The sequence below is a fragment of the Rhodamnia argentea genome, chromosome 3, assembly GCF_020921035.1.
Source record: "Rhodamnia argentea isolate NSW1041297 chromosome 3, ASM2092103v1, whole genome shotgun sequence".
Classification (NCBI taxonomy): Eukaryota; Viridiplantae; Streptophyta; class Magnoliopsida; order Myrtales; family Myrtaceae; genus Rhodamnia; species Rhodamnia argentea.
Window position 1 is genome coordinate 35,870,952 of NC_063152.1, and position 27,565 is coordinate 35,898,516.

Consider the following 27,565-nt stretch of genomic DNA (forward strand, 5'->3'; position numbering starts at 1 on the left):
GTTTACAATCAACAACATCTTCACCAATGGATATCAATCGGCATCATTTCACATCAAGATGCACAAGATGAAAACGTCATTCAAGAGACTTGGTAGATGACGACAGTCCTAACTTTTTTACGGTGACTCGCATTTTCTTTTCCACAATGACTCGCATTTTTCTTCTTTGCACCAGATGCACTTTCCCTCAGAGTAGAAATTCAACATAAGTGCCAATATTCAAAGCAAAAAGAAATGAGAAATGAGGACCTTGTAAAACATTCTAGATCCCCCAGAGCATAGAAGATGGCCCGCTATGTGGCACGAGCTGAGTAATTCCCTAGAAATTTTTAGAGCCAAGTCTTCTCTGACTTCTAACTTCAGTCAACTTTGGCAATCAACGCAAGACAACAGGAATCGACCGAATCTTTCGAAATCGACACGAGAAAGTCCGAACCAACCCTATTCGATCAACTCGAAAAGAAAGAACAAAATTAGCAGATATATTGGATCAATTCAAAGAGGTGGTGGCCCGTTGGGAAAGCAGTTGGGAAGATAAGATCATTCTCGGGGGGGAAGGGGCTACCGCGCAACAACTAGGGATTCGTATGGAGGAGTTTTGAGTAGGAGCTACCGTCGAGTCAAGGTAGGAACATGCCGAGAAACTGTGGTAGAGCGAAGACATTAATGCCGCGAAAAGGAGTGAAGAAAGCCTTGGCCGGATTGTTCACGGACCCCGTGTCGGAGCCACACAGTACCAGGGTTCTTGGTTGCACGGCTTCTCGATCGAGTAACTTACTCGATTGAAAACCCTGATTTAAAGAACAATAAACCGACGCATGTTGTGAGATTATAGGGCTGAATGGGTACGAAATGAACTTCATGGGGACAAAGCATGTGACGTCTATCTGGGGCAAAAAAAAAAAACAAACTCATTATTTTCTGCTGATTGAAGATGGGATGATCATGATAGGTACATGCAAAGATGTTTTAGTATTCAGTTGAAAATACGTTGCTGGTAAGGATTGGGGGTTGGGATTCTAATTACAAAATCATGTAGGGTTGGGACGAATTGGAGATTTGTCTATGGATGTGTGATTGAGATTTGAGATCACTCGGACATTATTTATTTAATTTCCAAATGAATTGAATAACAATCTTCAAGGTACACAACAATTAAAGACCTACAAAGTGTCTGATTATTTAAATGAAACGGGGTCAACTACATATTTACAAAGTCAAGTACCATTAGGCTAGATGGCAAATGCTGGGAATTGCGACAAGTCTGCTATGAGATCAGCCATCTCAAATCGGTTCATTGCCATATCCGAGTTATTATTACACTTAACCGACTTAGTGATCAAGTGGGTGGTTTAGAACACTAGATTATATCGAGATCACGACATTTCTAACTCAACATGTTCCTCGGAGGCGACAATCAAAATCTGATTTGGCCCAAAAAATTGTAAAAATGGATCGCCATTAGGTTATGGATGCTATGTATGCATGTCCTAATTAGAGAAAAAAGAACATAAAAACAAAAATTAGAGGGCTTGCGTGGAAAACGGGGACAAAGGTGGACGAGATCGCGGAATAAAAAGTCAAAACCTTTGCTCGAGAACGGACCAGAAACAATCCATTTTTGACGTCGCAAGCCACGTGCAAGTTGTCGGTAAACGTCTTCAACCGTAAGTGATGGCACGATATGATTTTGAAGTCCGCGTAGAAAGATGACTCGGAAAATAATTAAAAAATGTACTCAATAATTCATATCACCTTCTTTTATTCAATATAATTGACCGTTATGAAGCAAAATGATAGACGTGAGTAAAATTTGTCATAAAGAATTTGTTTTATATAATTCGCTATATACAATAAGGAATTCGAAAAGGGTAAATTATGCACTCGTATTTTCCATGATTTTTGAGGTGTTTAGTGACTTTAATTTTTGTGGAATTAATAATCTTATAATTTTCAAGGTAGGGCATAGCTTAGATATACATTCAGAGTACAGATGGCAAATTGAATAATGTAATTTTTTCCAATGACCGGATGTAATGATGTGACATCTTTAAATTGACTCACTCGAGGTATTGTCTATTTTGCCTTACAATTTTTTGTCATTTGATGAATAAGTGAGCATTTTTTCCTGGAGGTCACCCATCCCAGTACATCACCATTATATCAAAAGGCTTCCTCTTTGAAATCCATGAACACTCTTGTCCTATTCGGTGCGCAATTTGGATAATTTCTATCCCATTTGCCATCGTAGAAGACTGTCTTGAGCCACTCCTTAACCGGGTATTTTCGTCCCGGCGAACACTTCCATCCCTCATTAGACCGGGTCATTATATGCAAAGAGAGTACACTATATTTCATCTTCTAAGCTTTTGGGGTATCCATATTTAGACTTTACAATTACGGCAATTACATAAATAGTCTTTCAAATTTCTTTGAACACGCATAGTCGTTGGGAAGACCATTAGAATTTTGTCACGAAAACGAACACATTTGAAAGTCTATACTCGACAACCCTTAAAAATTGGCATCAACAGGAAAAATCAGATGGAATTTTGGGGTTGAAAATGACTTATTCACGTGTCCAACTAACTGTCAACTATCTTGTTAGATCGTACCTCGCGGGAATGTTATCAACCAGCAAAGACGCATCATTAAGTGTCTGAGTTTCAAGCTCGAGGTAGAGATCATGTGCCGATCCTAATTGACCAATTCGATTCACCGATAACCCATTTCAATCGTGCTCAAATATATTCCATAATTTAAACTAAATTATCCAACAAACATAATTTAATCGAGCTCGGATTTATCCACAGTGTCAACCAAGCTCGAGTATTGAAAAAAATTAAGCTGGATCAACCTCCCACATATATTTCATAATTTGAATTGAATTATTCAGCAAACATAGTTTGATCTGTGTAATAATCTCTAGAAAGATATACAAGTCCAATGAATTATTTAATGCATCGCATATATGTCGGAGCATCTCGTCGCCATGCAATTCCAGCGAACAAATCGGAAACCAACCTCGCAGAGACATAAAATGTCAACCTATGGTCTGAAGTTGGAATTCATGTGAACCAAGAAAGAATAAAACTTATCAAGGAACAAAAGCCAAGAAGAATAGAATTGATTGCAAAAGCTCAAATTAGAAAATATCTCATGTGATTCATTGATGAGGAAAGGGGAAGAAATAAACTCGGGACTCAATGACTATCCTTAGCTTCTACCCCGACACCAAAGAAGAGTTTAACCCGATGCTTTACTTCTGTCATAGTTGATCCCGACTCGACATCATGGCTTCATTTGTTTCACGAAAAATAATTAATTAGGAAAATATTTTCCTAAAATAGATCGCTTCTTTTCTTTTCAAAAATGAATAACAAAATATATTGTAATCGTCCACAAATATATTTACACATGAAATGCGTTTGGTAGGAAATGGTCATGTGATAACTTAGTAGCAGATGGTCAAAAAATAGCTGCTAATAAGAATAATTTTTTTTCGGTCGGATAAGAACAATAAGTTAAACATGCCCAAAATTAATCATCTCTCTCTCTCTCTCTGACGAGGATCTTTATGTCTTTTCCAACTCTTTTGGTCAACGTCTGCGTCGATAATTGAATTGAATGTAGTAATCACATGGCATATAAATGTAGAGATTCCGGCAAATGAAAGGGCAGAGGAACTAATAGTTTAATGGCATGTTCAAAGCGTGAGAATAAAAAGCATCTAATTCAGTGGAGTACCGACATAGTTTAGTGGCATGTCGAATAGTAGCAGATGGTCAAAATATAGTTGCTAATAGGATAAGTTTAATCATCTCTCTCTCTCTCTCTCTCTCTCTCTCTCTCTCTCTCTGAAGATTTTTATATCTTTCTAATAATTCTTTTGGTCATCGTCTGCATCAATAATTGAATTGAAGCTAGTAATCACATGGCATATAAATGCAGAGAATTAAAGCATCTAATTCAATGTAATACGGATATAGTTTAATCGCATGTTGAAAACAAAACTAACCTTTGTTATCCTAGGAAAGAGATTCTTTTCGAGTTCTAATAGTTAAGTAGCATGTCGTATCAAGTTAGTTTAATTGATTGATAATGCAAAAGAGCACCAAAATATTAATGAAATTAAATTGGACCAAAATACGATAAAATAGTCAGACCATTCATACATGAAAAATAAAGAGTAAAAATTAAACCAAGTGAATAAAATGAAAATGAAAAAAAAAAAAAGTATCATCAAAAGGTTATGTTCGGTTGATGCAATGTTTTGGATCTATTTTATGAGAAATCAAGGTAAGTATGGATGTTTGAACTCCGTTCACTCTATTGCATCAACTCGCATTAATCTACCAGGGAGAGGAAAAAGCTAGTAAGGGTGTGTGGCCTACTTGTGCCCCTCGCATCAATATCTCGAGAAAATTACAAAAACAGGACGAGAAAATTAACATGTCATTGTATAGGAATATTATATTTACAAGTGATCTCGTAAAATTAAGTTAACAAAGTTACGTGCCGACAAAATTATTTTAGTTCATTCTCGACTTTTAACCCCATAAATACAACTACTAATAAAGATAGTTACGGCGACAGAAGTGTAAAACGGGACGCGGTTCTAATCGAGAATATAGATGGTTTAATGGTCATTTCGCTTTGCCAGGAAATTTCCGGACATTGCATCGATGGACTTGGAATAAATAAGGAAAAGACAAACCATCCCTACCAGAAGTTCCTTCGTTCCACGGTTTTAGGTCAAACTGGGGATGCGATGAATGAGCGTGTCCGAAAAATTCCCTGCTCAAGTCGTCCTCTTTGGTGTTATGTGTCTATTTAAGACTTCGACTGTGCTCTTGCTGTCAGGTTTGATTGAAAGAGCACCAGCGGTTGGCGATGAAAAGGAGAACTTAACAGATCATGTCCCTTATTCACTCGCAGATGTCAATTATCCTGATAACTTAATTGAGTCACAGCTGTTTCCGTAGCACCCAGCCCATGATCTTAATAATACGGTGTCTAGATCTTTTGTTGAGATAGGTATACCGTGAGTGCCATAACTTGTGTACGGCCTTCACTTGAGTGTCATTACTTTCAAAATATTCACTTAAGTGCCATAACTTTCAAAAATCGTTCACTTGAGTGTCACATCGGAAAAAAATCGTTTACTTGAGTGCTATATCAACTTTTTCGATATGCCATGTCGGCTTTCCGGTGAGCCACGTCACCTTTCCGGCTGCCACATCAGCTTTTCCGGCGTCCACGTCAACATGGTACTCAAGCGAACGATTTTTGAAAGTTATGGCACTTAAATGAACGTTTTGAAAGTTATGGCACTCAAGTGAACACCGTACAAAAGTTATGACACTTCTAGTGTATTTTTCCCTCTTTTGTTGAACTATCGTTCATTGAGGAATGTAAAATCGTCCTACACTTATACTCCTCAATTCACGGAAAAATTACAGGCAAAAAGTTCCGGTTGCGTTGTAAACGGTTTCATGGGGAAAAGTACACTAGAAGTGTCATAACTTGTATACGGCGTTCACTTGAGTGTCATAATTTTCAAAACGTTCATTTAAGTGCCATAACTTTCAAAAATCGTTCACTTGAGTGCTACAGTAACATTTTCGGCGTGCCATGTCATCTTTCCAGCGAGCCACGTCGGCTTTTTTGGCATCCATGTCGATATGGTACTCAAGTGAACGATTTTTTAAAGTTATGACACTTAAGTGAACGTTCTGAAAGTTATAACACTCAAGTGAACGCCGTACAAAAGTTATGACACTTCTAGTGTACCTTTCTCCGGTTTCATGGGTATTCGGATAATCGAACTTCTATACTCACTCAAATTCCTGATTTCTAACAAAAAAGAAGAGAAAAGGGATTAACAAAAATTTAGGTTTTGATCTCAAGCACTTTTTTTTTGGGTCACAAGTACTTTAAAAAGGGGAAAAGTACACTAGAAGTGTCATAACTTTTGTACGGCATTCACTTGAGTGCCATAACTTTCAAAACGTTCACTTAAGTGCCACAACTTTCAAAAATCGTTCACTTAAGTGTCATATTAACGTGGATGCTGAAAAAGCTGATGTAACAACCGGAAAGCTGAAGTGGCACTCCGAAAAGCTAACATGGCTCACCGGAAAGATGACGTGGCTCGTCGGAAAGATGACGTGGCACGCCGGAAAAGTTACTATAGCACTCAAGTGAACGCTTTTGAAAGTTATGGAACTTAAGTGAACGTTTTGAAAGTTATGGCACTCAAGTAAATGCTGTACACAAGTTATAGCACTTCTAGTGTACTTTTTCCTTTTAAAGGTTAAATATATGTGACATGCCCCCTTTCGGCCATAGCATAGAGCTCAAAATGAACTTTTCGTATGAGTCTTTTGGGCCTTGTAACTCTTCTTGGATCAAAAGTTATCGTCGTTGTATCACTTATTTTGTGGGTTTTCCGCTTATTGCAGTTTTTGCTATATGCTCTATAAAGTTAGGGTAACGAGTTTTTCAAATTGGTAATATGGCCCTCAAAACTCTTCTTGGATCAAAAGTTGAAAGGGATTTTCCCTTTAAAATCTCTAATTACAATTCATTTCTGGAAACCGCCGCAACCTTTCTTAACACGATCGAGGAAATAGGTTAGTGAGTAATGCCCAAAAAGGCAGGCCGATGGCCCTTGATTAGGCACAGGCTCTCTCAAACCCTTAATTCGCGTAACGTTGGGTTTCATTTTAAGTTCAATTTAGCCTATGAATATTCTATGCGAATGGGAATCGCCACTAGCTTATCGGGATCGGCTAGAAACCAAGTGAAACACTAGAGATTGCCTCACTTTTTACACAACTAGAGAGTTTCTAGGGTCGAGGACTTAATTACACTACTAATTTCTATCAATACCCCTTCGGTACCGACTCAATTTTCATAGCCTTAATTATCTTAGAATTTCATGAATCTTATTTCAAAATAAAGCTATGGATCTTAAGATTAATTCATCTAAGACAAGTTTCCCTAATTCTAGTATGTTTTCCCATAAAAATTTTAAAACACGGCAAGTTCAAATAAAACTTTACTCAAACCAATGGCAAATGTGTATGAGTATTTCTACACTACCGAGGGAACTATTACAAAAAAAAAAAAATTGTCAGAGCTGGACTGATAATATAAGTAATAATGTATGATAGAGTTAGAAGAATTTACAGTGAACAGTGATGACCGAAGTGATTCTAGATACTCAAGCCCGGTCTCCTTCGACTAACTTTAATCATCTAATATCCCTAACTGATCATTATTACAGGAGTTAATATCATGAAAAACCTTAAACCAATACACATATGACAAACTTATCCAAAATTAATTTTTTGACCATCAAAACTCGAAACCGATATAAGCGTGATAAATTTAACTAAAACTAATTTTTTTACCATAAAAAATCTCAAACTGGTACACTTATGACAAATTTACTCTAAATTGGTACATAAATGACAAATTTTCCTCCATTAGTTTTCATAAAATTAAGTTAATACCACAAAAAAAAAACTCCAAAATTGGTACACACGTGAAAAATAGAGGATAAATGCCCCAAAATGATAGACCCATCAAGTACCACATGTCATCTAACTCATGAATTTGATGAAAAAATTTAACAAAAACTAACGAAAGGTAAATTTGTCACATGGGTACCAATTTATGATATCTAACTGCATCCGGAGAGTGGCAAGAGGGGTGTTAGGGGAAAGTAGAGGGAACGGACATCAAACAAAGGAAACTTGGTGTGGAATGAAGAGGTGCAGGAGGCAATTAAACAAAAGAAGGAGTGTATTAGATGTTTGCGAAAATGTCCTAGTGAAGAGAATTTGCAAAAGTTTAGGTTGGCGAAAAAAAATGCTAAGAAAGTTATACGAGAGGCTAGAGGCAAGGTTTTCTCCGACATGTACAAAAAACTTGGGAGCAAAGAGAGAGAAAAAGGTATCTATAGGTTTGCAAAGATAAGGGACAAGAAAAGTAAAGACTTGACACGAGTTAGATGCATCAAGGGTGAAAATCAAAAACCCTTCGTACGAGATGCAGAAATTAAGGAAAGGTGGATGAGCTATTTTAATAAGCTTTTTAATGGAGAGAGCGATAGAATGAAGTAGATTTGGAGGACGCTTCTGATAATTTAAACAGAAGGTTTGTGTGTCAAATTAGAGTTTATGAAGTTAAGGAGACATTAAAGAAGATGAAGATTAGTAAAGCCTTGGGAGCCGATTGTATCCCTATTGAAGTGTCGAGATGCTTAGGGGATGTGTCAATAAGTTGGTTGACTAACCTTTTTAGCAAGATTCTCCAAACTAATAAGATGCCCGATGAATGGAGGAAAAGTATGCTTGTGCCTATCTACAAGAACAAGGGGGGAATCTAGAATTGTTCCGACTATAGAGGCATTAAGCGTATGAGCCATACAATGAAGTTGTGGGAGAGAGTTATTGAGAATCATTTAATAATAGGGACCAAGGTCTCTATAAATCAATTTGGATTTATTTTAGGAAGACCTACCGTGGAGGCTATCTTCTTGATACGACAGTTGATGGAGAGATATCGAGAAAAGAATAAGGACCTACATATGGTGTTTATTGATCTCAAGAAGGCGTATGATATGGTTTCAAGAAAGGTTCCGTAGCGGGTTTTCAAGAAGAAAAAAGTACCTTCAAAGTATGTAGAGGCAATCAAGGAAATGTATGATGGTGTTACTACATGTGTGAAGGCTTGTAATGGCATATAAAGTTATTTTTAATCATAGTGGGCTTACATCAAGGTTTCGCTTTGAGTCCTTATCTTTATGCCCTAGTTATAGATGAGCTAACAAAAGATATCCAAGATAAGTGCCGTGGTGTATGCTATTTACAGATGATATTGTGCTTATTGATGAGATCGGGGCTGGGATTGGCGCTAAATTAGAATTATGGAGAAGCATGTTGGAGTCTAAAGGATTTACGTTAAATTGAAGTAAGACTGAATACATGAAGTGTGAGTTCGACACGGCAAGAGGAAATGATTAAGAATCCGTGAATATGCTCGGACATGAGGTACCCAAGAAAGATGCTTTTAGATATCTAGGATCAATATTGCAAAAGGGATGAGAGATTGATGAGAATGTAAGCCATAGAATCGGAGGAGGTTGGATGAAATGGTGTAGTGATCGGGATTTTTGTGTGATCGTAACATCCCTCTTAGGCTAAAAGGAAAATTTTATAAAACATCAGTAAGGCCCGTAATGCTATACGAAACTGAATGTTGGCTAGCACAGAGGCAATATGAGCATAAAATGAGAGTATCGAAAATGAGGATGTTAAGGTGGATGTGTAGTCATATAAGGATGGATAAGATAAGAAATGAAGATATTCGGCGAAAAGTTGGAGTAGTGCCGATGGCAGAAAAGATGAGAGATCATAAATTGATATGGTTTGGGCATATTCTTCGAAGATCCCTAGATGCTCTAGTAAGAGCAAAAGTTTGTTATCAAGAGTATGACATGAAGAAAGAAAGAGATCAACCGAAACTTACCTAAGGGAAAGAAGTAAAACAAGATTTAATGAAGTGAAAAATAGATTGGCATACGGTTTGTCTTAAGATGGAGTGGAGGAAAGCTATTAGCATTGTGGAGGGGCAGAATTTTTATATTCCAGATTGTCCTTTTTAGTCATTTTTCTCTATATATTTTTTTATTTTTATATAATTATTTCTTTTCTCTCAATCGGTCTTGCTTTCATTTTATTATTTTTGGGTTCATCGACCGCCAACCCCAACCCCAACCCCAACCCCAACTAGTTTGAGATAAAAATGATGTTGATGTTGATGTTGATGTTGTACCGGTTTATGATAAATTTGTCATTGGCATACTAGTTTGGATTTTTTGTGGTCAAAAAATTAGTTTGGGGTAAATTCATAAGTGTACTAGTTTGGGATTTTTGGTAGTATTGACCCTTATTACGGAGACTGCCATTTAAATTTTCCCATTACGGCTATGTGAGTTCGTTTCGCGAAAAATAAGTGATTTGAAAAACCTTTTCCCAAAAATGGTTGTTTATATCTTTTAGAAAAATTAGTCAACAAAAAGTGTTTTCATCATTGATAACAATCCCTATCTATTTTATAGGCAATGGAAAAACTTTCATTCCTTTATTTTTGTAAGCGATATAAGCGATGTTTCATACACTACTACTTTAAGCACATATCTTAAATATCCACGAAATGTTATTCTTATTATATCTTATGCTAGAGCAAGATCTCCATTGGAGTCCTATATTACTGTCTCAAGAGGTTGAGTTATTTTAATTTACTTCCCCTAAAGTAAGAAAAATATTCCAGATTCTATTTGAACTTACTCCTTACTTTCTTTTTTCCAAGCGGCAGAATGTCATTTCGTATTTTAGAACTACCCGTTTTCCAGGTGGTGAAAGACTTCGTGACCAAAGACCGCGTTCAACCTGGAAAGCCCAACGTTATTCTCGACCGGTTTTGGAGGATGACCGAGAAAGATAAAGTGGTTCACCAAGAAGATTCTTCTTTTTTTAATATTTTTTGACGTTATGTCATATATGACATAGATGAAGGAAAAGACATTAAACGGTGGGAGAGATACATTGTCTATTTTATTTTTGTCGGACTCTATGTATGATTCTTTATTTGGTCTGCTAATGCTAATTTTTATATCATTGAAAAAGAAAACTGCTTACCCTTTGAATAGTGATAACATTGAGAGTATTTCTTCTATGTGTGTGTGGCAAGTGTTTGATTGTGTTGCGAATTGCGATTCACGTCTATCAATTTCGATTAAGTTACCATCTTTTATTAAGGGAGGGAGAGGCCAATTGGGGTACAAACTTTAAAGTAAGCACCCCAAATGTGTGTGCGTCAAGATCTACCCGTGACGGAAAATAAAGGCCGTGACGGTGTAGGTGGCAGCCACGGCGAATTTCGTAACCAGGAAGAAAAACAACGCACAGTTTATCAGCAATAATTACTTCGTATGTATCTAGAAACCTTGTCTTTATCTTCAGTATTTATACTGAACTACTTCGTGTGCGTTAAAACCTCAATATTGAGCTACTTCTTGTATTTGACAAAAAAAAACTACTTCGTGTACATTAAAATTGTACTGCATTCAATCCGATATGAAGATCTGTTAGGTTCTACAATGTACTAGTGCATGGCCACGTATATTGCACAATGTGAGACGATTCATTATCTTCAAAATGCATAGAAACCAAATTAGCTTAAGCGTGATTTGGGAGCTTCACTCGACTATTAATATTTTTAAGGATAGATGACACTTATAGTACCCAAGTTCTGGCCCATTGTCCAATGACATCCTTGAACTTGATAAATTGTATGCGTGTGTATGAGGGAAGATATAGATATCATCTGCAAAAATATTATGCAAGATGGCATCATATCCTTAAATTATAAAATAAAAATTACGCAAACTTAATGAGGAAATATACAGATATTATGGAGGGACTAAGCGAGAATTTTAATTTTGATCAACGTAGCATTGTTACACTGGCAAAAACAAAATAAAAAAACTGCAATAGTAAATATTATAATTGTTGAGTGTACAACCAGAGTATCCATATATGAGCTCCAAAAGATTTTAAGATCATATGAGTAAGCCAGGCTACTACTTAAGGGGTTGGAGGCGAATAAGAAGACCGTTGGAAGGGACCGGCGAGGGATTGTAGATGATCTTTTCATCCCGATTGACCTTCTCGAGCTTGAATTTTGTCACGAGATTGTGCATGAAAATGAGTATTTCGAGCCGAGCATACTCTTTTCCGGGGCACATGCGAGGTCCACCTCCAAAGGGAACATAGGTGAAAGGTGCAGGTCCATTTCCTTCGAATCTTGAGGGGTCGAACTTTTCAGGATCGGGGAAGTACTTGGGGTTCTTGTGAGTTGTATACACCGTCCAAAATGTCTGCAAAGAACAGAAGGATTAAGAAAATCAATGCATATTATCACTAGTTGACCCTATGAATTGGTTCATTGAATAACCTTGCGAAAAAAAAAAAAGGGATCGTAAGTAGATATTTACCTTCCATCCCTTTGGAATTGTGTAACCAGCAAAAGTGAAATCGGTGATAGCCTCCCTGAATGATCCCTGTGCAGGTGGAGTTAGCCTCATTGACTCACAAGCCACGTTCCATGAATACTTCATCTTCTGAATATCATCCCAGTTTAGTAATTCACCCGGGGTTTTAGACTTTGCAATCTCCATTTGCTCTGTTGACATCGAAGTAAGTGAGTTAAATATTAGCAAATTATATGGATTTTGGTTTGAAAGGACATAATAATGTGACAATGAAGTTAGAAAATTTACCTTTGTAAACTTTCTCATAGATGTGGGGCAACGAAGCTAGATAGTTCACTATTACGGTGATAGATGTACTGGTGGTGTCATGGCTTGCAATGAGCAATCCAATGATTTTGTTGGATGTGTCCATTTCGTAATAAACACTACCGTCATCATCTGCTTCGGTAAGCAATCGAGTCAACAAGTCCCTCGCGTTCGCATCTTTGCCCTCCGAAATCTCCTGCTTCCTTTGTCTGATAATGTTGAGAAGCTCTTGCCTTATGACTTTTCCTCCTTCAACTGCTCTGTTGAATGGCGTGCCAGGAACATTGATAGGCACCGAAGTGAATCCCGGAGCAATACGAGCAAATGGGTCGGCGAATTTCGACACGACCTTAGGGTCCTTAATATTCATGAACAAACGGCACGCCAAGGCGAAGGTGTAGTTCTTTGTCAAAGGAAACACCTTCACTTCCTTATAAGGAGACCAGTCACTCTCCATGTGCTCCCTAGTCATGGAGTCCATGATAGGTATGTAACATTGGAGAGCCTCTGGCTTTAGGAATTCCGGCAAGAAGCTGCGCATTTTCTTGGGGTCATCCTTGTTGAACTTCTCCATGGTTTCCGGGAAGATGGCGACCTTCTTCATGGAGGTGGGCCACCAGGTGGTGATGTACTTGTTCTGGCCAGAGAACAAGAACTTGTTGCCGGCAGCGCCGCAGAAGACAGCCATGTCTTCCCCGAGCAGCGAGGTACGGAAGACATCTGGCGAGTACTTGGCCGTGCGGTCGTTTATGAACTTTTCGGGGCAGCCGCTCTTCGCTGCGCCTACGAAAGCGGGGGACTCGCCGATGATGGGCCATCCCTTTTTGCCAGGCGGCAGGTTAGGGACGGAGGATTTCTTTCGGAAGACGAGGAAGAGAAGGTAAAGAGAAATGTAGAGGATGGAGACGTAAAGAAACAGCTGGGTATAGAAATCCATCTTCTTCTTCTTCTTCTTCTCAGAATGCAAAAACTGACACTGAGCAGAGAAAAGATGGGTAAGGTCGAGGATGGAGAAAAACCACCAGGACTGGGGTCATATATATAGGAGAGGATGGGGATTGGGGTCACCACGCATTTGGTCTAATTTGACGAAATTTTCCAATGCACTTAATGCAGAGGGGAAGGTGCGTGCTTTGACCGCTTGTGCACTTAACGTGAGTTCCATGGTTGCCGACCCGACACGTCATTCCAAAAGAAGAAATAGTTGCCCATTTGACGGAGAATGGGAGTGCATGTACTTTTCGCTTTTGGCTAACTAGGGTTTCAATTTTCTTTTCTGTCCCCACGAAAACGGCTACGGAAAGTAACCATTTTAGGGAACTAGTGGTTTAGTAATTATATTAATTTTGGAGAAAACTATCTTGATATGTCCTATGTATAGTAAATACAAAGTACGTATTTTACGCATTTTATATTAGTATTTTAGTTGCATTAGCAGAGTTTATTATTCAATAAGTACTAAATTGGTTAGAGGGACGGATCATATAGTCATTAAAGCGGGTGAAAATAAAATGTCATTTTGGAGTTTTATCAACAATTTTCTCATAACCTCTATCCACGCGCTTTTTATTCGCTTGATTATAGGCTCGGGAGACGAAGAGAAGATGTGTACAAAACCATAGGCTCGGAAAACAAAGAGAAGATGTGTACAAACTATATATGTAGCATCAAAATAGTAGAAGAAATAATTTCTCGAAATTAAGCTCATGTGAAAGATTGACGTGCTATATCTGTTCCAAAGTTGGAAGAATAGGGGTTCCGGTCACCAATCTTGACTTTTGATTCAATTATCGACTTCCTTAGAAGTTTGGCAATGTGCGAAGACACAATTTGATATTTATTAACTAAGGTGACTTAAACATTTCTAATCGTCAAAAGACCTAGAAACTAGATAAATCGAGTGAGAATTCAGTTAATATTTTGCTACAAATTTCTACACTGATGACTTGGGAAATCTTAAGTATGAATGAGCAGAGCACCAATGATCTTTGTTGTTTTGAATTGCCAGTCCAAAATGACGTGCATATGGCATTTCCTAAGGTGATCTTATGCGGTCCTCCTTCGTTGTGCCATCGTGGTCCGTGTGGCCCATGTGAATATTCTCATCTATATTATTTTAATAATCTAATCTTCTAGATCTAGTCCAATCTATAATCAGCTTAAAGATCACGTTGGACATTTGAGGTGGGACAGAGTATGTTTAATTAGGTCTTTATTCTAAAGCTTAGTAGCAAACGGTCATGTGATAAGGTCCAAAAAGAGCTGCCAACAGGAATAAGTTATTCAGTTTGCAATCTTGGTTTGCGGGACTAATCTTCGTTTCATGCGCTCGCATGGGTTTGAAGATCGTTTCAGAATCGACCCTTTTTTAAGGAAGAGCAAATTATTTATTTGTGTTTACTATGGTGGTGGGAGCATATGCCAATTATCAGTTTGTTGGGTCATTTGTTTAGGGTTTTGGCCAACAAAAGAACGTGACTTTGAGTCCTTTCCAATGCGCCCTTGCCTAGACCAACTGTACTTCTTCGATTGCAATTGGTCTGTCCCAAGATCTATGGCGAATTGTCAATGTTGGTTGAGTCCTGTTAACTTGACCCAAAAACGTCAATTCGGTTCTGCAGTTAAGAAATATTTACCAAAAGCCACCTAGTAGGAGCATGACAAGTCAAGATCGAGCCAACAACAATCTGAACTCGTGGATCTGAAACATGTGGGCCGTGTTCGAGATGGTGCAACTTAGTCATCGGCTGACGACAGGAGGGACATCAGTTGGTAAAGGACCTCATGTTCTCATAGATAATAAGTTATTAGTCGTGGAACCCGTGCTTTGGACGGACTTATTATGAAATGAAAAGAATAGAAATGGATTAATAAATCAATGAACGATTGACTAAAGCCACATGACGTAAATATTGAGACTAGGAAAAATGGATTAATCCACTATAGCTATCTGTTATGCAAGTTAGCCAATGATCATAATGTGATTATCGATATGATTGGCCCATTTTATGGTCGCATCACGTGACTAGAATTATCTTGTATCGTGAATTTGCGGCAATACAAAGGTACATAAATTTATATCTTTAGGCAGGCTTAGCTTTTACCTTTAAAAAATGGCACAGTGGAACCGATGATAAATAGGATTAAACTCGCAAAATAGGTACTCTGACGCATATAATCTCTCATGGACAAGAATTTAGAGAAATCTCTTTCTGCGTTATCGAGATAATAATCAAAACTGTATGAAAAGTCAAAAAGAACAAAAAAGTACTCTACAAACAACTGACAAACGATTTTAACCTCTCATTTCAGAGCATTTGGGTGGGCCAAGGGGGGTATTTCCATCTTATGAATTGAATGTCACTCATTCAAATATTATCATGCATACCGCTCTGAATAAGGTTTACATGCACGGGCTAATTGCATGGACTTTAATCAGTTATGGGGCTCAAAGGGTGTGCGCGTACTCTTGAATAATCATAAAGCATTCTCCAAATCTTGGTTGGCATGAGAAAACCCAAAAACAATCCTAAGCAATAGAGAAGTTTGGAAAAATTAACAAAAGTCTAAAATAATAGGAAAAAATAGACGATATAGAAAATTCCTTACTTGTTGCCAATAGCATAGAGCTTGGAATGAGTTTTCTAAACCAGTATTTTATGTTAGTGGGAATCTCTCACTCTAAAAGTTAGCTCAAATAATGGGACTTTCCAACCGGTCACCAGGCCAACTTGATGGATTTTAATCGGTTATGGGGCTAACGGGGTGTGCGCGTACTCCTGAATAATCATAAGGCATTCTCCAAATCTTGGGTGGCATGAGAAGACACAAAAAAAAAAAATCATAAGCAATTGAGAAGTTTGAAAAAACAAACAAAAGTCTAAAATAAAAGGGAGAAATAGACATATCGTAGAAAATTCCCTGCTTGTTGCCAAAAGCATAGAGCTTAGAATGAGTTTTCTGAATGAGTACTTTATGTTGGCTAGTACTGGATATCTCTCACCCTAAAATTTAGCTCAAAGGATGAGACTTTCCAATTGACCATTAGGCCAATGCACGGGGTTTAATCGGTTATGAGGCTCATAGGGTGTGCCCATACTCCTGAATAGTCATAAAATATTCTTCAAATCTTGGGTGGCATGAGAAAACCCAAAAAATAATCCTAAGCAATAGAAAAGCTTGGAATTCGACCAAAAAAAAAAATGGAGAAGTTTGGAAAAATTAACGAAAGTCTAAAATAATAGGGAAAAATGGACATATTGCAGAAAACTCCTCCAACAACATAGAGCTTGGAATGAGTTTTTCGAACCGGTATTTTATATTGTTGGATATTTCTTACCCCAAATGTTAGCTCAAATGATGAGCTTTCCAACCGACCACCGGGGCCAATTGCATGGATTTTAATCGGTTATGGGGGCGACGGGGTGTGCGCGTACTCTTGAATAATCTTAAGGCATTCTCCAAATCTTGGGTGACAAGAGAAAACCCGAAAATAATCATAAGCAATAGAGAAGTCTGGAAAAATTGACAAAAAAAAAAAAGAGAGGGTAAAATAGACATGTTGTAGAGAATTCCTCGCTTCTTGCCAACTGCATAGAGCTTGGAATGAGTTTTCTGAATTGGTATTTTATGTTGAGTGGTATTGGGCCTCTTGGGCTTCTCTCACTTCATAAGTTAGTATTAAGAATGAAGCTTTCTCTCACACTTATAAAAAAACTACCAGCCCCTTCCATAATTAATGAATAACTTCAACAATTTTCCCTTCATACATCGAACCATAGGTAAGAACACCAACAATCCATATCCGCCATGTGAGTATTGGATTTAGATTTGTTGTTGACTTAAACTCTAATATCAGAGTTTGGTGGTCTTATGTATCTCTCACCCTAAAAACTAGCTTAAAAGGTGAGACTTTTCCTTATATTTGTAAACCGACCACTAACTCCTTCCACAAACAATGTGGGATAAATCCAACATTTTAGACCCTTTCTAGATAAAAAGTTAAGGTTGTAATTTTGTGAGTCGTTCGAAGCTTCTGGGTCTGCCTGCTGGTTTTCCTCCGTGTAAATAACCTGATAGTAGTATAAGTCAATAACACCTTCACCAATGGATGTCAATCGGCATCATTTCACATCAAGATGCCCAAGATGAAAGGGTATTCGACAGACTTGGTAGATGACAAAGTCCTGACTCTTTTACGGTGACTCGCATTTGCTTTTCCACAATGACTCGCATTTTTCTTCTTTGCACAAGATGCGCTTTGCCTCAGAGTAGAAATTCAACATAAATACCAATATTCAAAGCAAAAAGAAATGATGAATGAGGACCTTGTAAGACATTCTAGACGCCCCAAAAACATAGAAGTTGGCCCGCTATGTGGCAAGAGCCGAGTAATTCCCTACAAAATTTTGGAGCCAAGTCTTCTCGGACTTCTAACTTAAGTCATCTTTGGCAATCAACTTAGGACAACTAGAATCGACTGTTTCTTTCGAAATCGATAGGAGAAAGTCGGAACCAACTCTATTATTCAATCCACTTGACAAGGAAAAACAAATTTAGCAGCCATAATGGATCAATTCAAAGGGGTGGTTACCCTAGTTTGGGAAAGCAGTTGGGAAGATGAGATCATTCTCAGGGGGAAGGGGCCACGGCGCGATGACCAGGGATTCGCGTGGAGTTTTGAGCAGGAGCCACCGTCGAGTCAAGATATGACCATGCCGAGAAGCTATGGTAGAGCAAAGACACTAATGCCGCCTAAAGGGGTGAAGAAGAATGGCTTGGCCGGATTGTTCGCGGACCCTGTGTCGGAGCCACACAGTACCGGGGTCGTTGGTTGCACGGCTTCTCGATCGAGTAACTTATTCAATTGAAAACCCTATTCTTATGGGAAAGATTGAAAGATCAATAAACCGACGCATGTTACGAGATTATAGGGGTGAACGGGTACGAAATGAACTTCATGGGGACAAAGCATGAGCAATAAATTTAAGGATGATTTTTCTATGTGAAAATTAATTTTTAGTTTTTGCATATGATGTCTATCTGGGGCAAAAAAAATAAACCCATTATTTTCTGCCGATTGAAGTTGTTATGATCATGATAGGTATATGCAAAGATCTTTTAGTATTGAGTTGAAAATACGTTGCTAGTAAGGATTGGGTTTGGGATTTTAATTACAAAATCCTGTAGGGTTGGGACGAATTGGAGATTTGTTTATGGATGTGTGATTGAGATTTGAGATCACTCAGACATTGTTTATTTATTTTCCAAATGAATTGAATAACAATTCTCAGGGTACACAACGATTAGAATCCTACAAGGTATCCAATTATTTAAATGAAACGGGTTAACTATACATTTACAAAGTAATTTACTGTTAGGCTAGATAGCAAATGCTCAGAATTGCGACAGGTCCGCTATGGGATCAGCCATCTCAAATCGGTACGTTGCCATCTCCGAGTTATTATTACAGGTAATCGACTTAGTAATCAACTGAGCGGTTTAGAAAGCCGGGTTATATCGGGATCACAACGTTTCTAACTCAACATGTTCCTCGGGGGCCACAGTCGAAACCTCATCTGGCCCAAAAAAAATTGTAAAAATGGATCGTCCTTAGATTATGGATGCAACGTATGCATGTCCTAATTAGAGAAAAAAAGGACACAAAAAAAAAAGAAAAAGAAAATTAGAGGGCATGCGTGGAAATGGGGACAAAGACGGACGAAACCGTCTTGTGGCTGGGGGCATTTATTTGGATTGAGATCGTGGAATAAGAAGTCAAAACCTATGTTCGGGAACGGACCAGACGCAGTCCAAATTTGACGTCACAATCCGCATGCAAGTTGTCGGTAAACGTCTTCAACCGTAAGTGATGGGCCTTATACGGTTGTTGATGTCTGCATAGAAAAATGACTTGGAGAATAATTAAAAAATGCTCTCAATAGTTCATGTCATCTTCTTCTATTCAATGTGATTGACCATTACGAAACAAAAGGATTCGCGTAAGTAAAATTCGTCGTAAAGTATTTGTTTTGTATGATTCGTTATATACAATGAGGAATACGAAAAGGGTAAATTATGCACTCATATTTTCCATGATTTTTTAGGTGGTTAGTGTCTTTGATTTTTGTGGAATTAATAATCTTATAATTTTCAAGGTAGGGCAAAGCTTAGATATACGTCCAGAGGACAAATGGCAATTACATAAATAGTCTTTGAAATTTCTTTGAACGCGCATGGTCGTCGGGACGACCATTAGAATTTTGTCACGTAGACGAACACATTTGAAAGTCAACAGGAAAAATCGGATGTTATGTTGGGGGTGAAAATGACTTATTCGGGTGTCCAACTAACCATCAACTATCTTGTTAGATCGTACCACGCGGGAATGTTATCAACCAGCAAAGACGCATCATTAAGAGTTTGAGTTTCAAGCTCAAGGTAGAGATCGAGTGCCGATCCGAATCGACCAATTCAATTCACCGATAACCTATTTCAATCGAGCTTGAATATATTCCATAATTTAAGCTGAATTATCCAGCAAACATAATTTAATCGAGCTCGGGTTTATCCACAGTGTCGACTAAGCTCGAGTACTGAAAAAAATTAAGCGGGATCAACCTCGACTCAGATATCGGTCCTTGCGCAATCGACTGGAGGAAGGCCCAAGTAGTAAAGTAGAGGGTACATGTAGATGAGGACTCCCACATATAATTCGCAATTTGAACTGAATTATTCATCAAACATAGTTTAATCTGCGTAATAATCTCTAGAAAGATATACAAGCCTAGTGAATTATTTAATGCATCGCGTATATGTTGGAGCATATCGTCGCCGTGCAATTCCAGCGAACAAATTCGAAACCAACCTCGCAGAGACATAACATGTCAACCTGTGGTCTGAAGACGGAATTCATGTGAACCAAGAAAGAACAAAACAAATTATCAAGGAACCAAAGCCAAGGAGAAAAGAATTGATCGCAAAAGCTCAATTTAGAAAATATCTCGTGCGGCTAATTGATGAGAAAAGGGGAAGAAATAAATCCGGGAGTCGATGACTATCCATAGCTTCTACCCCGACACCAGAGAAGAGTTTAACCCGATGCTTTATTTTAGTTGATCCCGATTCGACATCAAAGTACATTGATACTTCTCCAATAACGGAATACTTTTGTTTGTAAATGCTGCATATTCGACGGAATCAAGATGAGGGGAAACTCCCGCATGTCGCCGGTCTTTCTTTAATAGAATAAGTTGGGATGTGACTGATCTTTCATTTTTGATCCGGAAACCTTTCATCCACCGCAAGAGGCGCGGACTGTCCCGATGACTTTCGAGGGCATGCGTGAAAAATGGGGAGACAAATGAAGAAGCCCGTCTTTGTCGTTCCCTTGGGATTGAGATCATTGAATAGAAAGTCAAGACTTGCGCTCGTAAATCAAACCAGAACGATCCAATCTTGACGGGCACGATACACCTCCCCGCATGGAAAAGTTCGTCGTGAAAATAATCAAATACGTTCCATTGCCGATGTGTCCATTCTCGGTAACTTTGATTTCGCGAAACTAATCACCTTTTAATGTCCTTCGTAGGGGCGACCGTCAGGTTCACGTCACGGGACAGATCGAAAGTCTTGGGACTCCAGTTATCTGCCTCGTTGAACTGTGATCGACCATTCTTCGTAATCTGGCAAAGCAGCTGCTACACCGATGACGAATTGTCACGTAAAGGGCAGGAACTACACTCGCTCTATTAGAAGCTAAATGATGTCATCTTCCATGACGCGACCCGACGAAAGGATGTCCCCTTTGTCACTCAATAGGATGGGTAACGCAAAGAGAGCACAACAATATACTGATTTTCAACATCTGGGGACTCATATTAAGTCTTCCAATTCGGTGTCATAACGATTACATGTTGTCATTTAAAATATTTTGACTACGTTCGTCCAAACAGCTCTCTTTGAAGGTCCATACTTGCCAGCTATTTATCTAATAGGACTCTCTCGACCTAGAATGGTCGTGTTTATTATCGAACAATCAAACCTTTCTCATCGCTATTAATTATCGTTATTACTAGTGTAACTAGTAGTAGTATCGATATTATCTTCTTCTTCTTTTCGTAATTCCGAAGATAACTAGCAGCATAAATTTAGATGTGAATGGCGGGGTTTTGATCGGATCGGGAGGTCGATCTTCTAGCTATGAAACGCGACCCTAATCACCGCACAAAGTCGGTCAAAGAAATCATCCTCCGATGAGTTGTTGTTCTTAAATGCATTTTTAAGGTCATTTTCCGATGCTCTATTTCTGGAAGCCAACGTTTAGCACACGCCCGTGGACTGAAGAGATGCATAATTGAGCGGACTTTGGGGGGGAACTTCTGAGAAGAGCAGAAGCCTCCCCGGTCAAAAACGTCGGCGGGCACGCGAGAAACGAGTGTCCCACGTCTAGAATGACTTTGGAAAAATTGGTCGTTCGTAGATTTATGGAAGATTTAATATATGATAAATATTCGTGCTCGAGATTGAGGTCATGCACTAATCTGAATTGATCACTTCGAGCATAGGTTTAAATGAGTTTATTCATTGATGATCGGTTATGGTCGAGCTCGAACCTATCGATAGTGCCGAGCAAGCTCGAACCTAGAAAAAGGCAAGCGGGATTTCACCTCGATCAAGTATTGGTCCTCGCACAATAATCCGCTGCAGTTAGGCCCGATTGGTCCTATATATATACAAAGACATTAGAATTGAAGTCTCAAGCTTGAGGTCGAGATCATGCGCCGATTTGAATCGGTCGGTTCGAGCTTAGGTTTGAAATTGAATTTACTCACTGATAACCGATTTGCTTCGAGGTCGAATTTATCGATAGTGCCGGGAAAGCTCGAACCTGGAAAAGAGTGAGGCGGGATGGAGCTCGATCAAGTATCGGTCCTTGCACGATTCAGCCATAGTTAGGCCCGACCCGAGTAGTAAAGTAGAGGGCCTACAGGCTATGACCCTTTGGGCCAAACTCGTACCATGACATTAGACTCTTGACCATTGAATTTGGACCGTTCGGTATATGTTGGGCTCTCCTAAGAGTTATAGCTTTATAGTATTCTATGGACAAAGCCTTTGAGGGTAATGGGCCTAGTTCACGCCTTTTCTTTATCTTAACTTTTTTTTTTTCCCCAACGCTAATTCCTCAAATTAATTTTTTTATTGTAAAAAATCTCAAGCCAGTACACTCGTGCCATGTTTATCCTAAATCGATATACTCGTGTCACAAAAATCCCAATCTGATACGCCCGTGTCATATTTATTAAACATTGCGGTATCCTAAACCGGTATACTCATTCCGCATTAGTCCTAAATTGAGATAAATCTGGGATTTTTTTTTTTTTTTGGTAAATGTGGTACTAACAGCCTGGTTTGGGACCTTGATGTAAAAATTAATTTGGAGCAAATGTAGGACCGGTGTACCTACTCGAGAGTTTTTGTGACATAAAAATTAATTTGGGTAAAATGCGGCACATGTGTTCTGGTCTGAGGTTTTTGGTTAAATTAACATTTTTTTAATTATAAAGCTTAATTATCTAGCTCTTCATTTTCTTCTTCTTTTTTTCTTTTTTATAGATGGGGACACCACCGTGTAACAAAATGCCACATCCCTTACTTTAATCAATTTACGGATTTCTCCACCTCTCTCGCTTTGCAAGAACATAAAAAGCTTAATTAAGTAAATTGAATTTACTGGGCAAACATAATTTAATCTACCTAATGATCTATTAAAAGACATACAAGTCGAATGAAACAATTAATGAATCCCATGCATGTAATGGAGCATCGCATCCCTACCGTGTGATTCGACGAACAAAATTTAAAGGTACGATGGCCGAGCGGATACGAGCAAGGTAGGCTGATAAAGCGAGGCCGACCATAAATCCACCATGTCCCGCATATGGGCATGAAAATTTGCACCGGCCCCGTTTCGCATATTCATTTCGATATACCTACTCCACCACTGCCAAAATATATAAATCTATATAATAAAAAGCAACTCGTTTAGTTTTTGAAAAAAATCATGTGTATTTATTTCTTGAAAACCGTAAATCTTAAAATATATTTTTTGAAAAAGAATTACTTATATCATTTACAAAAATTTTGATATTTGTGTTGTTCTCAAGCCGTCTCGACCTGGAAGGATACTGAAAAGAGGTTGAATTTATGTCTACTTTGCAATGGTAACACATAAATCATATCGATATTATTTTTGTGAATGAAAATGTGACGTGTATTTTCTGATTGTCCGTCTCGTCACTCGGACAGCCAAAACATTCCAAGGATAAAATCATATGGATGAGACTAATTTTAAAGAGTTCATCAGAAAAAAAAAAACTGATTATTTTGAACAATTGAAAGGAAAAATAGACAAATGATTTTCAATTTCAATCAAAATTATAAGAAGCACGCGACGTTATTTTCGTTTTCTAGAGAGCGAAGATCATTTTGGCCACAAAAAAAAAAAAGGACAGAGAGCTCTCCGGAAGAATCCCGTCCGGCGGAAGCCAAACGCCGTTCGTTTGCTCTCGCTTGACGACACGCCGGTGAAGCCCAGTTCGTCTGGACGAGCAAACAGTCTCCTCCTCCTCCTCCTTCTAAGAAGTCGCCGCCGCCGCCGCCGCCGCCGCCGTCGCCGCAGTCGAGATGGTGAACTTTTCTCGGGATAATTTCGTCGAACACTTGCCTTGCGTTCATTCCTTCCTCCACTCTTATGCCTATCTTTGTTTCCTCGCAGTCTGTCACTCTGCACACGAATCTCGGTGACATCAAGTGCGAGATCTTCTGCGACGAGGTCCCCAAAGCTTCCGAGGTCAGTGTCTTTCATTCCCTGTTGTCGTCTCCGTGTTTCTTTTCGTTATGCAAAGGAGTAGGTGGTTCCCGGTGAAAACTCCGATGGAAGGCTAAATGGTGGTTTATGTGCTCTTTTTGGAGTTCATCAGGTACTGTGTGTGTGGATGTTTCGAATTTTTGGTCACCCGTACCGGTCGAGCATGCAAGTTTTAGGATTGCTGGGAAATATATGATGATGGTTGCGATATAAGCAAGTAGAGTTTGACTTTAAGATTAAAATTTGCTATGTTTTATTGGAGATATTGGGACGTGAGCTGAGGTTATTGTGTCCAAGGAAGCTTGGATGATGGTCTGGATGGGAGGAGTTTGATTGTGTTGTGGTGTTTTTTCGTGATTGCTGACATTTTTTTTTTCAATATTTTGAATTTCTCCTTTTTTTTTTGTATTTTACTGCCGGAGAGTGAGTTAAAAAGGCTGAAATTTGTCATTCAAATCTTTGAGCAGTTTCTGTGTAACTATTCTTTTGAGGGCTTCTGCTCATTCTCACGATTTTCCAGCATTTTAAAGAATAAATGGTTTGGACTTCAGTCTGTTGTTGCATAGACAAAAGGTGGTCTCAGTTCTTCCGCTCTGTTGTTGCATTTACCGATATTGAGTTATATAAGTGTGCAACAAACATGTATTGAAATCTGTAGATACATAGCTCTCATGTCTTTTGGGATTTGCACATTCAGTTTGTAAGCAGGCTAAAAAGTGCGGTGGTGTGTAACTTGATGGTATGTATAATCAAAAAGGTTCAGCCACATTGAACCATGTTCCTCTGTCTTTTCATCATTTACATATTTTATTTGGCTCCAGACTCTGATCTTAAAAAGTAGTTAATTTGAAACATGGACTGTGGTTCTGCTAATTCAGTACTGGTTGTACATATGGGACATAACGAGGGTCAAAACCTTATGATATCCACATAAATGATGTTTTTATAATGTCTACTTCTCGAATCTAAAAGCTTCAGCCTGAAGGTGCACATTTTTTGTCCCCATCTATAAATCTGTTCCCACCAAATTTGGATACCGCAGTTGATTAGTGTTGCAATGTGAATTTCTTGTTAATGCCTATCATCTTAATTCTCCCTATCTGGCTAAAGCTGAGAGAATAATACTGATCTAAAGAGAAAAATGGCAAGAATGCTTAATAATTGTAGTTTTGCCTCTCAACTCTTGGCTTTTGATTTATTGACTGAGATTGACACATGCTACAGCCATTATTATCTAAAAAAAAATAATTCAGCTAATTATATTCCAGAGTTAAGGAAACAAATAATCAAGGTGAAGTTTACATCTTTGAGATGATAGGTTGATTCAGGGTTTCTGAGGGAGGAAAAGTTATGTTCAAATCTACTGTATTGACTATTGAGCAGTATTATTACACGAATGCTCTGTGCCTTCTCGTTTCTTTGTCTCAGTTTGCACTTTCAATATTCTGTTAAGAAAAAGGAAGTGTTTGCTTGCAGAACTTTTTGGCACTGTGTGCCAGCGGTTATTATGACAGCACCATATTTCACCGAAATATCAAGGGCTTTATGATTCAAGGTGGTGACCCAACTGGAACAGGCAAAGGCGGAACAAGCATCTGGGGCAAAAAATTTAATGATGAAATAAGAGAGTCTCTCAAGGTACATTTATGTACTGTGTAATCTTTTACTGGAAGCATTCATACAACAGCCTTTGCATTGCCTCTTTTCTTCTGTTACCATTCATTTTGAGGAATTATGGTCTGCCGATCTGGAGATTAAGTTGCCTCTCATTCATCTTGGAATAGGTTATTCCTCCAGTTAGAGAATGAACGACTGTTTTGTTCAATTTGAAATGTACCAGCAGTGCCTTGGATCTTAATGACCAAACTTTTTTTTTTTTCTTTTGGATTGGTCCTTAGGCAACCCCCTATTGTTTAGTGAAACTAGAGGATGCCAAATGGACCCGTGAGCCCGGAACCGGCCCGGAACCGGCCCGGAACCGGCCCGGAACCGGCCCGTTGACCGGGCCCACGGTTCCAACCCGGAACCGGAACCGGCCCTCAAGGGCCGGTTCCAACCCGGTTTTTAAAAAAAAAAAAAAAAAAAGGTAGTAGGTTTGATAAAAAGAGCAATTGGGCTTTGGAACCGCCGGTTCCACCTTTTTTTGGAACCGGAACCGCCGGTTCTTGAACCGGAACCGCCGGTTCCGTCGAACCGGCCAACGCTAAGTGAAACTATCCTCTGCAGTGAAATCATGCTCCCTCCTCTCTACATTGCTAGTCAAGAAACATCTTGATTATAAACAACCATCAAATAATGTGTAATGTGAAAGCAAAACCAATTTCCATATTTTCCTCATGAGTTTGACTCTATGAGTGAAGAGACCCTGAACAAGGCCTTTTATCCCTGTATGATTAACTGACAATTATTATTTTTGTCTTAGGTTTATCTACTTATCCCTCATCGTTCTACTTCAATTAAAGTCTTTTGTTTTTCCAGCACAATGCAAGGGGAATACTCTCAATGGCTAATAGCGGGCCTAACACCAATGGAAGTCAATTTTTCATCACTTACGCAAAGCAGCCACATCTAAATGGACTATACACCATCTTTGGCAGAGTGATTCACGGGTTTGAGGTCCTGGATATCATGGAAAAGGTATATGGGCTGGTTGACAGTATTATTTATTATTGAATCCCTGGAAGATGATTTAATGCAAGTACAATGCACAGTTTTGCAAATAAGGTGTTGTTATGGCGCCCCGGGTATGGTATGTTGGGCTAAAACGTGTTCATCTCCACTACTTATTAAAGAGAAACTGTCATGCTGTTTTCGTCCTAGAAGAATTTTTTCCCGGACTGTTCTTATCCAGTTTCCTCCAGCAGGGACACTGAAGTGGGTTCCGTTTGTTTTGGTTTGGCAGACTCAAACAGGGCCAGGGGACAGACCTCTTGCTGAGATCAGACTCAATCGCGTCACAATTCATGCAAATCCTCTTGCTGGATAGCCCTTTCTGATGGGTTCTTTAATCTTAGCTCCTATTTTTGTTTACTAGGAGGAGTCTAGGACTATAACAGTTTCGCTTTAGCTTAGGGATATCTGTGTGCTTGATTGATAAATGTTGAAGATGGTACTTGTAATACTCAGGTACATTTGATCTACTTCCAAACCATGTATTGGAGGATTCCAAATACAAAAGATCTAAAGATGCTTGCTGATATGCACCGGCGGCTCATCTATATATGAACTCTCGTTCGTCTCGGTGTTCGGTCATTGCCGAGTAATTTGGAATCTTGTCCGCCCTAATCAAAATTGGATATCACAAGGCTTTTGGAGTTTTC

At 38.7% G+C, this 27,565-nt stretch overlaps 2 protein-coding genes across 2 annotated transcripts; one reads left to right on the forward strand and one right to left on the reverse strand.

Annotated features, from left to right (window-relative positions):
• Nucleotides 1–11,485: 11,485 nt before the first annotated feature.
• LOC115732390 (beta-amyrin 6-beta-monooxygenase-like) lies at nt 11,486–13,454 on the reverse strand. Its single transcript, XM_030663027.2, has 3 exons — nt 12,356–13,454; nt 12,071–12,258; nt 11,486–11,953 (listed from the first exon to the last, which is right to left on the reverse strand). Exons 1-3 carry the CDS (start codon nt 13,308–13,310, stop codon nt 11,657–11,659), a joined length of 1,440 nt encoding a protein of 479 aa, XP_030518887.2. The 5' UTR covers nt 13,311–13,454; the 3' UTR covers nt 11,486–11,656.
• A 10,385-nt stretch (nt 13,455–23,839) lies between these two features.
• On the forward strand, nt 23,840–27,444 carry LOC115756364 (peptidyl-prolyl cis-trans isomerase CYP18-1). Its single transcript, XM_030696091.2, has 5 exons — nt 23,840–24,064; nt 24,153–24,227; nt 25,722–25,883; nt 26,724–26,882; nt 27,148–27,444. The coding sequence occupies exons 1-5, from the start codon at nt 24,062–24,064 to the stop codon at nt 27,229–27,231; spliced, it is 483 nt and encodes a 160-aa protein (XP_030551951.1). The 5' UTR covers nt 23,840–24,061; the 3' UTR covers nt 27,232–27,444.
• The last annotated feature ends 121 nt before the right edge of the window (nt 27,445–27,565 follow it).

Bases quoted from the DNA above. Each gene is read 5' to 3' on its own strand.
- LOC115732390 (XM_030663027.2), bottom strand. From the start codon at position 13,310: ATGGATTTCTATACCCAGCTGTTTCTTTACGTCTCCATCCTCTACATT. The intron at 12,259-12,355 runs GTAAATTTTCTA...CGATGTCAACAG, and splicing joins CTATGAGAAAGTTTACAAAG to AGCAAATGGAGATTGCAAAG. The intron at 11,954-12,070 runs GTAAATATCTAC...TGTTCTTTGCAG, and splicing joins CAATTCCAAAGGGATGGAAG to ACATTTTGGACGGTGTATAC.
- LOC115756364 (XM_030696091.2), top strand. The intron at 25,884-26,723 runs GTACATTTATGT...TTGTTTTTCCAG, and splicing joins AAATAAGAGAGTCTCTCAAG to CACAATGCAAGGGGAATACT. The intron at 26,883-27,147 runs GTATATGGGCTG...TTGGTTTGGCAG, and splicing joins TCCTGGATATCATGGAAAAG to ACTCAAACAGGGCCAGGGGA.